The 18,040-nt window shown below is 44.7% G+C and overlaps 1 protein-coding gene across 2 annotated transcripts in view; it reads right to left on the bottom strand.

The window, feature by feature from the left end:
* Positions 1-18,040, bottom strand: part of TMEFF2 (transmembrane protein with EGF like and two follistatin like domains 2) — a 136,008-nt gene that overhangs the window by 36,388 nt on the left and 81,580 nt on the right. For both annotated transcript variants that reach the window (XM_042784170.1, XM_042784171.1), the window contains exons 6-7: positions 1,171-1,319; positions 26-85 (exon numbers count right to left, since the gene is read on the bottom strand). In XM_042784170.1, coding sequence (XP_042640104.1) covers positions 26-85; positions 1,171-1,319 — 209 coding nt within the window. The remainder of the gene's footprint in view (positions 1-25; positions 86-1,170; positions 1,320-18,040) is intronic.

The raw sequence follows: 18,040 nt of genomic DNA, 5'->3' as shown, positions 1-18,040 counted from the left end.
GATTCTCATAGAATTAGAACCGTACCTGTGTAATCTGTTCTCGCGTAATGCCCATCTTCCGATTTTGTAGTAGTTGTAGTATTATCTGTGTGAAAAGAAATACGTTGAATTGCTTGGGAAGCCTGTACTCGACACAGACTATGCCCCAGCCACCAGTGCCCAGGCAAACGTAGCTTCGCTTGCGTGCACAGCATCACTGTTGGCTGCAAGGCTCCCCTGTGTCTTCCAGGTGAAAACAGCATGATCCGGCCTTTTGGAATGGAACATGAAACATCTTCCATTAAGAAAACACATTTTTTTTTTTCTAACAATATGTGATAACAGATTGCAGCTGGGATAAATATATCAGTACGAAGCAGGAGTTGTCATTTCTGCTCTATTTGAAGTAATTGGGGAGTTTTAATATGTACCCTGAAATGAACTGCCACACAGGGTGGTTAACTTTAAAGAGATAGAAATAAACTAGAATGTGTTTAATACACCTGTATAGTACAGCCCTGTAAGTAGATGTACTGAAGATTTATAGGTCAGAAGCTAAGGGGAAAAAACCTATTAAGAGTCTGAGCCTCAGTAGACACTTTATTTACAGGAGCTATTTAAAGGCAAATTTTCTTCATTTTTATTTTAGAACAAAACAGAATTTTTAAAGTCAGCTCAAGGGTTACAGGCGATGTAGCAGCCCACGAGCTGGGCACAGGGAAGCACGGCACTCATGGAGAAACACAGAGTCTTGAGCCGCTATTGGCAAAATTTCCTTCTGGGCACCTTTGGCAACTCTTGGGCCCTGCACAGGTCCCATGAGAAACAAGCACCAGCACTGTGACTGGGAGCACATTCCTGCTGTCCTGCTCCCAGCCCTGCCCAGAGGGCAGAGCTCTGGGCAAAATACAATACAGGTGCCTGGTTTTGAAACCAGTGGAGGGCTGGACAGTCCCCTGCCGCTGCGGGCAGGGTGTGGGAAGGGTTACGTACACCACTCCTCACCCCCCGCTTGGCATCTGTACCGCGCAGGGCTCTGCCCCCTCCCACAGCCTGCACTCTACAACATAAATTGCCAGAGTCTAATGGAAATGTAAGAAGTGCCAAATAAGAACCCAGCCCCGGTTCTTTTTTCTTCCCTGAACAAGAATTGAAAACATTCTTTGAAATGAGTTTTGTTATGAGAGTTACCTTGACATCGACCCAAAGACATGACTTCAATTTTCTCCTGTTTCTGGCATGATGCCTCTTTGATTTGACATGCATTATCATAAGATTTCCCATCGGAAGCACAAAGAGGATTGAAGTTGGTTTGAGAACAGTCAATGTTGCACACACACCTGAAAAGATAAAGCAAGAGAAAAAAGAAGAGGCTAATATGAGAAAGTTTTTTCATGACATCATAAATACATCTCAGAAATAAAAGTGTTTGTATTTTCCTGACTGCACAATGCAAATCAACAGAATGAAAGTGGAAAGTTCTGTCAGGAGGTCATTTGTGTATCTGGAGGGAAATGAAATGTGGGGAGAGGGAAGAGACACAGAAAAAAAAAAGCCAGCTAAAGGAAAGAAAAAAGAGGGTGTTATAATTGGAAAACTATGCCACAGCATTTTCACTTGTAATTTCTTGTAAACCAAGGAACACCCAAGCAGATATGCAGATAATTCAAGCTGCTGCTCCCTCTCGCAATTAAAGAAGCCACAAAATCCACATCTCTTGAGGTGCTGCCCGTTGCGTGTAACACTGTACAAATGTGGTTTTATATTGATTTATGATTTAATTCTGATAACAATTCAGCACCTATGGGCACTCTGATCATAATAAAAATGTGATACTGAAGCCTCGTCTCACCCTACTGGGATAAAACCACCCGCCAAGACCAAGACTGACAGCGCAGTGACTGTGCTCTCTCTGTGCCTAGGGGTGGTGGGATCTCCTCCAGCTCCTGGACACATTGAGGCTACTCAGTATTAGAACCAGGGGAATGCTGTTTTTAGGAGAGACTTTGTGCCCAAGCACTTTCTGAAGTGTCTGAATAACTCGGCAACCAAAAAGCCTTATCCAGGTGTCACCCAGGAAGGTCAGTGCCCACTCCCGACCCAGCCACGTGCTCTGTGTGGGGTGAACGATCCCACGGCTGAGAGCAGAGCGTGGGCAAGCACAGGTAGGGCAGCGGTGGCCTCGTCCTCACAGAGGACATCTCCAGATAGGGGCATCTCCAGAGCCACAATGACCCAGCTCGTGAGCTCCTGGGCTGCCCTGAGACGTGAACCGAAGCACTTCAGAAGTCTGGTCCAGAATCTGAACTAACACACTAATGTGGACACGTCCCAATTGCAGCAAGCTTTGCCATTGCTCAGAAGATGAAGAAACCTAATTACTTCCATCAACAGCAGGCTGCAGCCTTTTTTCTTTAGGTTTCTCTTATTTCATTATCATTAGCGATGTCAGACACCCTTGGGGATCGGCAAGGGAAAGGCATGTTAATCTTCTGTCCCCCGACTGTGCCATGTAGCAGACAGCTCAGCCTCAGCAACACTTACATTACCACCGATGTGATCCTGCTCGGGGACAAAGCCAGAGGTCTAACCTGGCAGCTGCTTCAGCTTTTCTGAGCACGTAATTGTGCACATGCTGCTATCTAAACTCTTCCTGGCTCCTTCTGACATTTAAGGCAAAGTAATGCGACCGATGCTTTATCTCCAGCCCACTGGTCGTGCTGAACCTCACAGCGCCGACTCCACAGCTCTACCTTTGGAAAGTTAAGTAATGGAAATGTCAGCCTCTAGCCTCGCTGCTTGATGTAAGAAAGTGTTTAAAAGTCAGTTCACCTCCCATTCGCAACAGACATCTGGACACCTTCGACCACTGGAAGTGTAGAGGGATGTACGCAAGAGAAAAACTTGGGTGGAAAGAAGAAGTATAGGAAATTAGACAGCATGGGTCAGATTTCTCCATCACCTCCTTTGGCCTCTGGCCTCTGCAAATGTGCCCAGGGTGATGAAAATCAGTGGAACCAGTACTCATCATCTTTTAGATTTTCTTAGAAAACTTCAGCTCAGAAAGAGGCCAACAGTAAAAAGCTCTAGTTATAAACTAAATTAAATGATTTCACAACTAGTGGAAGGAAAGAGTCTAGCTCCCTCTGTAACAATTCCCCCACACTGGTGAACATACAGAATATAAGAAAAAGCCCAGTCCATTTCCTCAGAACCTCCTTATCAGCAGAATAAGAATGTTTAGCTCCAATGAAATATTAACTGTTGTCATTTCTTCCTGCAGCTGTTTCCAGCTTCCCACCTTAGCCAAACTCACTTCATTAGGAAACATTTACTGCTCAAGTAATACTAATTCTTTCCACGTAGCTCCACCATTTGCATTTCAGATGGGACACAATCAGCCATATGCTCCTTTTTTTGTAATAAAACAGCTCAGAAACAGCTTCACTTCTCTACAGTTTGCTACAAAAAATGAGTGTAGGTTAATATATATTATGTTTCAAGTCAAGAGAAAATTAAGTCAATGAGAAAATTACAACAAAAGGGTGCTCTTTAGGGGAAATCTAAGCAACTTTGGATGTAATTTCAAAAATGCCTAGGGGACATAGGAACCTATGTGCAGAGTAAGACACTTAAGAGACATATTTTTAAAGGTGTTTAGATGCTTAAAGATGCATGCAAGAAATCCGAGAGACCCGTCTCCCACTGCTTTCAAAGCCCATTTCAGAGCCCATTAGGCATTTATTTGCATCTTTTAATACCTTCCAAAAAACAAAGTTCCAGAGTTACTTTTCTGACCTCTTTCAGTAAAAGTGAGAACCAAGATTTTTCTCAACTCCATTCTAAAACCTTGAATGCAAGACCAGCCTTTCTTTCCAAGCACAATCTCTGCAGCTGCAGGCCACACAGGAGAGGACGCACCACACGAGCACCACAAACCACGCGCTACTTGTGCTGATGTCAGATTGCTCGTGTGTGAGGGAGAGCAGAAACGGACAACCTCAGGACGACACTGTTTGCTCAAGTCTTATAGGATCTCCTGTGTGAAGACTGATTTTCAGGGTTGACTAACTGGGGGGTGAAAAAACACTACAATAAACTTGTCACCCCAATCTCCCTGCTGCAAGGATCTGTGCATCATTCACCCCTTGCACAGTTTTCAGCAGACAGCTTCTAGCTTGCATCTGCAGTTTCTTACTGCTTTGGCACATATATACTCAAATCCTACTTTAAGGCTGCATGCTTAAGTCAACATCAAATATATGTCAGGAAATGCTAAAGGTAGGATTGCATCAGGAAGATTAATGTGCCTGGGTTGCTGACTCTGTTTAATTTATAGTGCTCATCTTATCAGGGAAAATGACAGTATATTCAAACACATTTTTTCAAACTAGAGGAACAAGCAGTCTGCCATTTCAACCATGCCCTCGAAGTCCAGAAGAATAAATTACAGAGAAAAAGGTGGGGCATTTATTCCAAACGTGCATGCCCAGGCACACACGTCCACAGAGCATACATCATCCTTAAGCCGGATCCAGCAGCGATGTAATAAATAGAAAACGAATGACACTTAATGTATTTGATTGAATGAAATCCTGTAACCACAGGTAAAGGTGCCCTCACTTCTTGAAGCGTTATAAAATGCAGAAGTCTCCTATTAAGCAAGCAGAATCCAACTGTGAAGTCCCTGCTTGGCCCCCCAGGGATACATTAGGTGAGAGTCCTCATGGCGTACAAAACTTCAGATCCTGTGGGACACAGGAATCCCCTACCCCAAAGAGAGCCTCTCCCCAACACTTGTCATGCCCCAAAATCCCGTCCTGCTCCCAGCTAGCACCCAGCGCCGGTGCTTCCCCTCTCACACTCAACCTGCAACCTGGCCATGTCCAGGCTCTGCCCCGTCACCTTCTCGTTCTTTCACAAGTGACAAAATTGGAGCAGCCCCATCTCTCTCGGTTGCCGGCTGTACTGGTCCCGGGGCTGCCCCCAGGTCCTCCTGCCTGCACAGGGCTGGCAGCACGCATCCTGCTGCCACGTGGAGGGCTGGCAGCTTCCCAGTCCCTCAGGCACTTCAGTACACCTCTAATTCTAAGTAATTTGATCACTTGACCATTTTATCATCCTGGCTATGACTTCTGATTATAGTTATATCAATAAATCTATTTGGTTTCTGTGTTCCTAATTGTAGTGCTGAAGAAAGCTTGGCAATATAAAGGCTGACTGAGCTTTCCTCAGGCTCAAGAAGCTGTGAGAAGGTCAATGAGGTCTCCTAGGGGGTCACAGGATGAAACTGTACCCAAGAGCATACACAAAATACATGTGGTAAGGCTTAACTAAGCCTTCTGCAGTCAGAAAAGCAGTTTTAAAAGCATCTGCGAGGAAGGAGTGCTTCCAAGATGTCAGCCGATACCCTGCAGCTCCCCTGAGAAAGGAAGAAATACTGAATGTTGTCCCACAGGCCCATCGCATCTTCCAAGTAATGGACTCATATGTTAATTGATTAAAATTTGGGCTGTCACTGTAAACAATCATTAAACAAGGCTCACTTTCTTACATCTATTCTTCCAGGTCATTATAGTAGTCTCCGATGAATTCCACTTCTTTTATATGCTTTATTTTATTCCATTTCATTTCATAGGATGAAAATCTTGGGGGAGCCAAACGTCCAGCAATCCACTTAGTTATTTTGGTGATCACAAAAGCAAAAAAAAAAAAAAAAAATCTAAATAAACCAAAAAGACTGTTCAACGGGCACAGTCCTTGCTGGGATTTTGGGCTAACTCCCCCAGGCACATCCTACAGCACAGCTTGGTGACATTGCTGGACCCTCTGATGAAAATACCACGTCAAGGCAGAACTGGGAGGTCTCTGCAGACAGAGGTGGTGCTCGCCAACGTGCTGGGGAAGCCCACGAGGCTGCCCACGGGAGGGCTGGCACAGCTGAACTAGGCCTGTAAGATGCTGACGGGCACCTCCTCGTGCCCCGCTACTCACTTGTGGGGTGCAAGCGGCTGCACCTCTGTCTGAGCTTCTGTCAAGGCAGCAATTTCAATAAGCGTACCAAACAGCACAGGGGAACCCATGTGCATTTTGGGAGTGGCTGTCACTATTTCACCTGTGTAACATGCTTCTCCCCTTCCCATGGAAAAGAGAGAAGAGCGCAGAAGTAGTTCAGTAGTTACTTGCTGTGTAGATCTTGGCCGTGAAAAAAAAGCTGCCCGGACCTCGGGGAGGTCTGTGTCCCAGCAGTGATGGCAATGTGCTGCACCAGGCTGCTTGGCCAAGCTGGAGCAGCCAACTTGGCTTTCTGCTGAATTTGTCTCTGTAAAAATTATTGGGGTCAATAAACCAGACATGGGTGAGTACACCGGTGAGTGCACAGGCTCCTAACTCCCCACTCTTCTGCAGATAACATATGGTATTATTTTCCGGGGCACGGAGTGTACCTTTCCCTGCAGAGAGCATGGCACTGAAGAAAGGATCCATGGCTATGAAGGACTGTCCCTGGAGGGAGGAACTGCATTTTAAGGAGGCATCTCAATAAAATGAGAGAATGGTTCTTTGCCCGTGAAGTGTAGGGGAATGCTATAATTATATTTCCTTAGTTCATGAATAAAGTATAATCATTAGCGACACAGTGATGATAAAAAGAACCCCACTCCAAGCTTTATCTTTACTCCTAAGACAACTATTCACCCTTGGTTTTCAGCAATGTATTACTGAAAAATAATTTAAAAAAAAATTACTATGCAATATCTGCGCATAGCACGAGGAAGGTTTCATATGTAGCTCTGATGGGAAGGAAGGAGGATAAATGAGACAATGCTTCTAAAAGAGCGGTTTTACTGGGAACAGATGCAGGCACAATTTTGTCAGAGCGAGATGGCAGTGGTAGTTCTTCCCTATTCAACATCTTTTAATTAGCCCTCCGCAGTTTGGAAACCTGAGAGCATTGTTGGTACTACCTCTGTTTATTAAACATTAATATTCAGACTTTGCTGGCCATGGGTCATTTGCTTTTTGGAACCAGAGCAACAGAAAATTGTGTGTCTGAGATATCTGCAAAAAAGTACTTAATGAAATGACTAACGTCTTCAGCCAAGTGTCTAGTTGATTACAGGGTCCAAACAGCAGAACAGCAATAAATCTGCCACAAAGAGAATTGTCAGTCAAGAAAAAAGGCATAAAACCAAACAGACAGGGAAGCGAGAGCTAAAAATGTGAAAATGCAAATCTAGTGTTATTTTTACTAGTCAGAGCTCTGATATTTGAGCGCATATGCTAATTTGGTCAAGTGCGAGATCCCACCATGTCTCAGCAAGCACTATTTTACAGGGAAAGTGATGTTCCATTCTGCAATCATTTTAAACGTCGCATATTTTCTCCAGGCAAAAATAAAAAAAGCAAGTAAAAAACCAGCAACATTTTGCAGCATAAAAAAGCCCAAAGCCTTCCCTTTGCCATAAAACAGTGTATAAATAAAAACACGGTTGTTGTACATTTATGATATTTCCACCAGAGACTTTCCTTATCTTCCTGTGTTCTGTCTAGAAAATGGTGATCTGAAACTCAAATTTCTGGTTGGATGTCGGTACAGTCCTCTCCAAGCCCCCTGCCCCTCTGAGTAGGACATTAAATGCCCATTTAAAAGCAAACCTGGCAGTATATGCCTGCATAAAGAGCCTGGCAATCAGTCCCAAATGCCTTCTCTATCATTTGGATTCCTGCAAGGCTTTTCTTTCTGGTACACAGGGCATCTTTGTTGACATTACCAGCAGGCAAGTTGAAATGAAGCCAGGCTTAACATTACGCCTCAACATTCGAACATGCATTGTACCGTGGTTCAGCTGCATGTCAGGAGGCTGGTGGGAGCGCTCACTTACCCAGGCAGCTTTGGGTACGTTTAATATGTCTCAACACAACACCACGCAGAGATACTTGAACTAGCTCTAAGGAGGGACTGGCAAGGTTAACCAGGCTGGGCAGCCCCAGCCTCCGGGAGCTCAGCTAGCCCGTTCAGACTGTCTGTGTGCTGCGGCATTGTGCCTTGTCAAAACCCGTGAGACCCCTTTACTGGGGAGCGGCGACAGGTCGCCTCTGCCACCTACCTCAGCACCACATCAGTCACCCCCAAAGCTGCCCGCACACACAGGCAGCCAAACCGGACTGCTCCAGGGGGCTTGCACGCACCTTCGTTTCGACGTCAGTCTCAAAAGGACCACACAAACACCAGCTGCTTCTTCTGACCCTCAGCCCACTTACAAGCACACCATTAAGCTTTACAGCAATCTCGTACGGCCCTGTAGCAGCAATGACTTGGCACTATTATACCTATTTTACAGAGGTAAGTTTTAGCGTAAAGTCCTGGCACCCTCGATGCAGAGTCATCAGGGCCTCTTGGTAGCTTGGCCAAGCGCAGGTACCCTACAGCGGTCTCTGCAGCATGTGCAGCACAGCCCAGGAGGGAAGCACCCCGTGATGCCTCCAGCTGGGAGACAAAACTACCTGGCACCATGGCCTGGCTTCCATACAGCTGCACACGCGGTACACAGACATACATATAATATATATGTAAAATATATTCATAATGCACACAGGCGCGCACCGTTTTACGCTTCCTATGAATCATACCCTACAACCTGCCTGTGCTTGCCAGGAGATTGAAATCCTATCACCGCACTCTTAAGAACATCATTAAGAGGCTTAAAGAATAGAGATGCTGCACGTCTCCTTCAAAACAAACTTTGCTGTATTTTTGAGGCTGATGCAAAACTTTAGCTGCAGTGCCGAACAATAAACAATACATATTTTATAATGGCAGCACAAAAATAGCATATGATATTTCTTTCCTGGGCCAGCTAGTGCTTCTCTTCTGCTTTAAGATCACAAGAGAAGAAAAAGCATGGTTTATTTTGAGTGCTTTCCATTCACTGTTATTTATTTATTTATCTAATTTATTTTTCCTTTTTGTCCTTTGCAGCCCAGCTTCTGCACTAACGGCTTTAGCACGTCTACTTTTCACAGCAGCTTCCCTGGGATATTTTACCTATTTTAACTGTTCAAATGTTTATCTTCAGCAGGAGTAAAAGGAGAAAAGCTTGATTCCCTCAGGGTGATGCAATGTTTCTGCATGGCATTTCAATAGCATCCTGTTATTCATACAATTAGAAATCACAGAGACCATGCACGGAATTATCAGCATACTGCATAGAGATTTTTATTATTATGTAGTGCATAATGAAAATGATTTGAAGGACCCCAAAGCATCATAACAGAAGGATGCAATGAATAATCAGGTAATTTTTTTTTTTTTGACTGCAAGAGACCAAAATATTGTTTACTGGACATATGTCAAGCTAAAATGCACTGAAGTGGTGAATATATTTATTGATGCCCTTCCTTGCATACCAAATGCACCGTGCTCTGGGGGTCTAGCTGGAGCGCAGAGCCAGGAGCTGGGGCAATCTCCGTGCAGCTGCCACGCCACTGCCGCCACCGCCGCTGCTTAATAGCAGGGAGTGACTGGCAATGCTTAAAAATACATATGGATTTTTCAGGGCACATTTGTTACGACGGCTCAGGAAGGTTTTTTCAGAACGGTTTCATGGACCACTGCTGGAGGTGCCTGGCTGTACAGCCGTGAGGAGAGCTGCTCCGGTGCTGGCTCCTTCCCGGAGCTCCAGCTGTTTTCAAGACTTCATCCTGGAGAATGCAGCTCACAAAAACCGCTTTAATCAGCTGTGCAAGACACTGCAACTTGATTCCTGATTCCCCTTTTGATTTTTACCTGTAACTTTCTTTCCTAAGTTTTTGACAAAAAAAAAAATAAAATAGAAGCATCACAAACTTCACCTTTGCTTCCTTCTTACAATTCAAAGCACCAATTATAATATGACCTTCATCTGGCTTCCTGATGCCTCTAGTGCCCTCAACAGTACATTGAATTGTATGCTAACACCTTTAGGGCAAAATAAATGTCTCATTTTTTTAAAAATATCATTCCTATTTAAAAAGAACTAAGTGGTGTAAAGCAGTATTTGCTAGACTGGATGCTTTAAACCCAAACAGAGAAACTAGAGAATTACAAGGCTGACAACTGGGTTTGAAGAGCGATGGAAAAATCCTCATGCTAGCTGTGTGACTAGAGAAGAAAATTCTGATTCTGTTCACATGCCAATTCAAGCAACTGCAGGTATCTAACGTGTGAAGTTTACTTAAAGCACATAAAGTAAAATAAATGCCTTTTTATGGTTTGCCTACACTTGGTGTCCTTCACGTCTCTATAGTATGTGCTAAAACAAAGCTTTGCTGACTGTTTCTCTCCCTCTGTAAACATTTGAGGCTGTCCTTCACGGGCGTTTTATTGCTGTGTGCCCCAGACTGCTGATATTGTTCGCTCCTATCTTGAAGCCAGCAGAATAATGAGAATTGTCGCCGTGAATCCCAGCGCTTCACCCTGGCCTGCAACAGGCAATGGGAATATTGAAACATCTGGTGGGAAGCACGGGACAACCATCCAGCTGCAGGTCCTGGCACGGACCTGGCCACGCAGGAAGGTTCAGTCTGCTCGCAAAGATCTGTGGCACCAGCTGGGACCAATGGCAAATTGCTGGTAACACCTTTGCTAACACCACTAGAAGTTATTTCTGAAAGCGGAAAGTGGACTCTGATTTATCAGTGAGAGTAAAAGGATAATGGCCTTCTGGCTAGCGGAGACCCGTGTGCTGGAGGCCCCATCCCACGCAGCACGTGAGCCACCCGCTGCGGGTGGGAAAGATCTCGGCCCCTGGCTACGAGCCTGGGACCTGAGCAAATTGCTGCACGTGCAAGGAGGAGGGAGCAGTAGTAACCCTCTTTTTCCTCAGAGCGTTCAGGTCTGTAGGTGAAAGCTGCTGTCCACAGCTAGGTGTTAAAACCAGCTGGGGACGCTGCCTCTTCTCTTGCTGTCTCACGACGACCACAGCGGCTGGTGGCTTTTGGGGACAACCCCAAGGGAAGGTACTGCTGCCAGGGCAAGGAAGACGAACGAATGAATGAAATGTGCCATTTCAAGGACATGCCCTTGCCAGCAAACTAACAAGATGAGAGGAACCTTCTTCAGGTCTGGGACGTAGATCAGAGGAATCATCCTGAAAGGGATGCGCCACGAGCCCTGCGCCCTGTCCGGCACGGGCATCCCTGGGGCACCCGTGCTCCTCCACGTGGGAGAGCTTCGTTACAAGTGGGCAAGTCCGGAGACAGCAATTAAGTCTGTACACCTGGGCACATCTCACACAGGCTTTTAGCTGCGACTTGCACGTGGGAAAGGAGCAGGGCAGGAGATGGATGCTGTGGGGAAGGGACACCAGCCACCCCATGGGGGCTGTGAGAGCCGAGGTCAGCCCTGCACATCAGCTCCTACTGAGTTTTCCTCAGGCTCATATTTAATGCATGGGATGTATTTTTAATGGCTTAGATGTGTGAACAAATGGTAGCCTTGATGTTCTAACATGGGTCTGTGAAGGAGCATCTGACCTTCTGCAATGGATGCAGTTTTAATTTAATAGTTAAGATGAAGTGGGATGGAAGAGATGAAGCATTCTGTTAAGACATTTGATAATAAATTGGAAAGTGCTTTCCCAGTGCTTTACATAGTTATTCTCTCTGCTGATCTATTTAGCCAACACATGTAATTCTGAGCTACAAAGTTGTATTCCTGCTTTCGTAAACATACTTACATAAAACTCAATAACAACACAGTCTATTTATTGCTAAAATGCTAGTAGGAAATTGGAAAAGGTATAAATACAATTCATTGCTGGTGATCTCCTGCCCCCTGAAGGCACTGTAAGGCTCCAAATCTTGCTCAGTTCACAGCATCATAAAACCAAAGCAATAAATGTCACTCCTTTCTTGATTGCGCATTAGGCCAATCGGCTTTTTATTGCGACTAAATAGGCCGTCATGAAGGCACCGCTCAGTTTACTACTAGGGTATGACTTTGGCTAAATGGGGGGCCAGGGAGGGAGGAAATCTTGTTTTAAATAACAAAAAGGGGAAAAGAAAACAGAAAAAAAGGTGCAATTACTCTCCAAGGTCCCTGCACTTGCTCTTTCATGCTGTAATGCCCTGATATACGCAGACGATTATGTGTCAATGCACATTAATATCTGATGTGCATCATCATATTATCCCTTATGTGCACTTTCACAGCCTGGTGAGCCCAGGCTCTCCCAGCCATGGGGTTACACAACCAAGCAGTGGCTTCGCCTCGGAGCACCCGTGCACAGCTCTGTCCTCGCAGAGCCAAAAGGGATCCTTCTGCGTACCTCCCACAAAGCAGCAGGAGCTGGGCATGATCTTTGCAACACCCTGTATTACAGCAAGAGCACAAAACAGACTGCCAAAATCATTCCTTCAAATGCAAATAAAAGTGTGCACTCAGACAGCTGCTACATTTTCCCATTTAAGACTGAAAATCGCAGTCACAGCTGACGGCAGAGGCTGCGATCCTCTGGGTTCATTTGCTCCCCTGTTAAACTGGGCACGTAAGACGGTTGCTGTCTGCTGTGCTGTCACACGTATATGTTGTCTGTGGACATTTCCTGAGAACAGAGCGGGATGCTGTTGCCGTCTCACACGATGCCCAGTCACACATGTGTGCGCCCGCGTGGCACACGCAGACCGGCGTTAGCACAGCCCGCAGCCACCGCACCTCGACGCCAGCCAAGTCACTACCCCACACGTCCTCCAGCTGCCCCCGCCAGAGAAATGTTTAATTCACCTGCTCCATGCTGGGTGTGCCATTTCAGCCCCCGAGCCAGGCAGAGGGAAGGCAGGTGAGGAGGAGCTCCCTTCCACCTTCAGGTAGTGTCCCCAAAACCCACCTCGAGCCCCTGCTTGTGGGCAGCTGCTGCGGCTACGCCCCACTCTCCAGCAAACAGCAAAATGGACTAGCTGAAAGTCACCTTTAGGTTTTCTCTCTCCTTCCACAGTCCTCCATCATCCCAGTCCATCCCTCCAGCCTCCTCTGCCACGTCCACTCATCCCTCCATGCCTCCCGTCCACACACCACATGCTGAATGTAAGGGTAGGCATCTTGGCCATGGAAACCTAGCAGGAAAATTTGCCTATTTTGAGCCACACTTTTTTTTTTTTTTTTTCCCAACTCTAATGATGACAGACTAATTGTGAAGACAAATGATAGGTCTACACATCTTACAATCCTCCCTCTCCTTAAATTTTAGAAGAATTTGTGTCTTGCTCCTACAGGAGCATGGCACCATGATAAGACAAGAAAACCCCCCAAATTCTCTGAAGTTATTTTTGGCTTTTCACAAATCAATATTTCCTCTGAAGCAACTGAAGCAGTCAGTAAGCCAAATTCTGCTTTCATCATCACAATTTCCAAGTTACTCCTTTGCACTCTGTGAATGACTGCATATTTGCACTCTGACAGAGTCTGTTCTCTCTTCTGCCAGCGAAAGGCTCCACTGGCTACCTAGAAGCTACTCCACAGTTACGATACTGGGAGAGAAATCTTGTTTCACTGAAGGAAGTGGAATAACTTTAATTGACTTCCATAAGCTGGAAGCTCACCTTCTGAAACTGAAAACCAATTCTGGATCAGCATCTGAAAAGAGGAACACCAGGAAAAAAAAAATCTATAAGCTTTATGATTGTGTAGGGTATTATCCTCTGGACAGAGAGTGAGTTTTGCTGTAACTGCAAAAGATTAAAAATGTCTTTTTTATTACAAGACCAAACGTCAGGGATTCTAGTTTTTGGATAAGAGATGGATGTGTCGTATACGGTCCCTAAAAGACCTACTTGGGTGAGTAGTACAGATGGAACACAATGTGGGTTTGCATTTATCTGAGAACATTTAGAGCTGTGATATATAGTCTACATAACAGACTTCCTCGATGTATAGAGAAAATATAGCCAATTTCTTTGTGTAGGCTGAATTATTTACCAGAGTGTTCCAAAGTGTATTGGTAATAAAACACTATGAAGTATAAGTAACTCCAGACAATCTTGGCTTATGTTAAAACCAGTTTTGGTTTCTGTTTTTGTTTTTTTAAAGAATGTTATTAAGAAAATAAATCCTGAGAATCTGGAAAGGCAAGACTTTGTCAAATGAACATAAGCCTCTGAAGGATTGCATTGACTCAATGGATGGAAAGGTCAAATTCTCCAAACCATCACCCTAAGGGATTTAGGAATCAGTCCTACCTCAAAATTAAATAGGCTATTTTGGCACAGGATGAAGGAGGCAAAGATGCTAAGGTGATTTTGTGAAACCTACCTGACTGGGAAAAATAGCTGTTTTTAACTAAAACCAAATAAAATGTATATAGAGTAAAACAATCTCACCAGATGGCCAAAGTCGTCATCATTTTTCCAAGCATTAACTTTCTAGCCAAGCTACTGGTAGTGCATTCAGTTTAGAAATACAGCGTGCTCATTCCTGCCTCCTACTCCTCAAAAAAGACTGGACCATAAGCTGCTCATAGAGAAACATCCTCTAAGTTCTTGTTCCCATATCTTCCCTTGCTTTTTCTGCAGACTCACTGCCAAGAAAGAGGAAAACCATGTATTTTTGGCTTGATTTAATGTCTTTTAGAAGTCAGTGGGGCTCCTTCTCCGGCTGTGGTTGGGCACAAAGTCACTTTTTCACCTGGGCTAGTTTTAAGTTGAAACTTCCCACTTAAAGAGTCCTACAACATCTCAGTAGCTTGTCAGCAAGAAACCTGATAGGAACTGTGGCATTCATGCAATGCTCACCTGGGGCCCTTATTTTCTGACTCTTACATGAAGTCTAGACACTGGTTGCTAACAAGCCTGAAGCTTTCACCCAAGCTAGAACTGCTGCAACTTTGTTCTTGTTTGTGCCATCAAGCTACAATTTTGTATTTTGCTAGTTTTCCCACTTTTGTGCCAGTTCATGTGGCATTTCTTTCCACAGCCCAACTGAAGGCATACGACTAGGTTCTCTACTCAGATCTCACGCCCCAGGCAGCAGATCTGGCTGATCAGCCTCCTATAAAAGCCACCAACGTGGCCCTTTCTCAGAGCAGAATTAATAACTAAAACAGAACATACAGAGAGATCATCTTGCTTTTTCTAACATTTCTGATGTTTTGTCTTTCATTGGAAATCCTTCACTGACCAATTACCAGTTGCTTAGGCTAGTTTTTTACAGTATTGCTGGCTCTTAGCCCACCGCACAGTATCTCTACGGTTACCTCAACACGGTGTCTCAACAGTTACACTGGAAGTTGGCTGCTTTCTTTTTATTTCAAAATCCTTTAACCATAGAACAGAGACCAAATGAAACATTAACAGTTAACAGAGTCAGGATTGGGCTAACTTCTGGGCAGGCACTGCAGGTAGTTCTGTTATTAGGCTGGGGCTAAGAGATGTGTCATGGGTGTAAGGTGTAAGCTGCTTGCTCGTCTCCTGCTGTGCAATGCAGAGACTGTGTGCTGCAGTGCCTTTACTTTTCTCTGTAAACCCTTGCCTGGACCATTATTAGACATGACTACTAAGCTCCACACGAAGATTTATGCAGCAGCAGCTTCGCTTCATGCCTTAGGTATGATCTCAAGTTAAGCAGAAGTTTAAGTCTTTGCATTATTGCAGTTTTTTTAATGATTTGATTCCATTTCTGTGTTTATTTGAACCACAAGTCCAGTGAGTGTGTTTCAGTGTTATACCTAGCCATGAACAGAGATCTACTTTTTCTCTAAAAGAGAAAGGAAAGCAGCAGCAAATAGCAACATATCTGCTGTATAATACACGGGACATTGCAGATGTTAAAGAAGCTCATTGTTTCTGCATCTGGAACAAGTGGGTCACACACAGTTATTATATACACTGCTGAACATGAAGCAGCCAATACCGGTGTAATGTATGTGAGCTTTCAAACTCCTTTTTAGTACTTTATACTAGTACAGTACCTTGCTTGCCGATGTTGTGGTTGAGAGCAACTGATGGAAGGGGGAAGGGACCCAAAGCTGACTGACCTAATTGCTGTGTGGATTGAGAAGCTGGCAAAATCATTAGTTTCTTTTATATGTTTCCTTCCTATAATATAATAAAGATAAATATTGATTGCTAGAGCGATATTGATTGTAGGGGTCGCTGCAGATGGCAGCTGCATGATTTGTACAAATATCTCCCATGTACAGCGCCTCTTATTTGCATGAGAATGCAGTTTCACCATCCTCATGCGTCGCAGACTATTCACTTGCCTTATAGGAGCATTCACCCAAACAATATGTATCAGTGATTAGCAATAAAATATGAAACAAAGGACTGAAACGGTTCATCTTCTTAATACATCTTGTGAGTGCGTGTGTGTGTGTCTGTCTGCTGTGGCTAAGTGGAGTTTATTGTCCCAGCCATGCAGAAAGAAGCGCAGGGCACTAGGGACCTGCTGTAATTACGGTGCAACACCACCACCTCACTTGGGAGTACCACCCAGCTGCACAACACCTCTGAGACCGATGATCCTTCCTTCACCCACTGACCTAGACACTGAACATGCCAAGCCCCTTCATTCCGGCCTGGATGCCTTCCTCCAAGCTCCCAGCTTTGGGTCATCGGAGACACGGTGTCCCTGCAGAACGGCTTCAGCATCCTCTCCTGAGCTGCACCTGCCCGATGGGGTCCTTGCCCACTTGCAAGAAATGGAAAAGGCCCCTCCAGCGTGGGCCAGGCTCATGAGGAGGGAGGAGAGTTACCTACCATGAGCACAGTGCCTATGGCAGAGCCCAAACTCCTGTTCTCAGCCAAGGAGGAGCCCTTGGGGTGTGTGGGACTGAGCTGTGCGAAGCAGCAGGGCTACTTACACCCCTTTTTATCACAGGTGCAAACCCCTAAGTGGCCCATTCAAGGTCAGGCACATCCTGCCAGGGATACTGCTGCCTCTCTCCTCCATCCACAACCTCAAGGAGCCAGGGGGGAAGGCAGAGGAACAATCTATGGAGATCGCCTCCTCGGACACCGCCGGGCTGCAGGGAAAGCACTCTCTCCTGAGCATGCTGTACATCTCTGCCTGTCTGTCTTACAGCTAGCAAACTGCATCTTATTTTGGGCAATGCTGCACTTAGACTGCTTCTGGCTGACCTGCTGATATTGAAATTCAAAGGAAAAACATGCATATTTAACCCCAATTCATCATTTTGATTTTGATTAACTCTACAAGTCAGAGGTTTGCAGGCTTTAATCTTGTTTTAAGAAAATACTCCTGTCTTCTCTTCTCAGCATTTTCCAACAGGAAATTCAACAGAAGAGTTTTTCATATTATTTATCTCCTTCCACTTATGTGGACACATTGTGGACCTCTGAAATAGCTGCCCAGTATCTATGCAAACCATGGCTTGTCCAGTGTAGAGAGTGGTCCTATTTCCTTAGTGGCCCATAATGAGGAGATTAATGCTGGAATCCAGGTTTCTGACGTGGTTATGCACTGACACTAAGCCACTTTAGCAGATGAGCAGGCTCTCCATTTGGTGAGTACTATTTATATACAGTGAGTGAGTATTTCATAGATGCTTTTTGGAAGATCTTAGAAATACACCATGGTTCAGAATGTTATGCTTCGTTCTTCATTTCCTTTTAAGTATATCTCTCGGGGTGTTATGTTGTGTAGCCCTATCTTACAAAATCAATTATTCCTTAGCCAGCTCAGAAATAAAACCCAAAGTAAGCAACACCAAATGTCTGATTTACCAATAGATTGCAATCCAGTGCTAAAGAGCATAGCCACTGCCCTGCTTTAAATATTCATGAAGCCCACTGGTGCAAAATGCATTAAAGGTGGGAATAATGCCAGTAATACACGATCCTCTTAGTGACAAGAAGCTTTCACATATTAAAGTAGCAAGATGTTAAAGACTTTCAACTGAACAGTCTTTGTTTTTAACGTAGAGAAAGAGATTCACTAATGGAATGCCAAATTGCATTCACTCTCGTGATATTAGACTGCAGAATAGGATAATAATACATGTGTGCTTTACTATGCTGTGGAAAACCTGTTATTACAGTGGGTTCTTTTCTGCCTTTTCTTCGTAGT

Source organism: Tyto alba, unplaced genomic scaffold (assembly GCF_018691265.1).
Source record: "Tyto alba isolate M040663 unplaced genomic scaffold, T.alba_DEE_v4.0 Super-Scaffold_7, whole genome shotgun sequence".
NCBI lineage: Eukaryota > Metazoa > Chordata > Aves > Strigiformes > Tytonidae > Tyto > Tyto alba.
The sequence above is the reverse complement of the archived record's forward strand: the minus strand, read 5'-3'. Positions and strand labels throughout refer to the sequence as shown.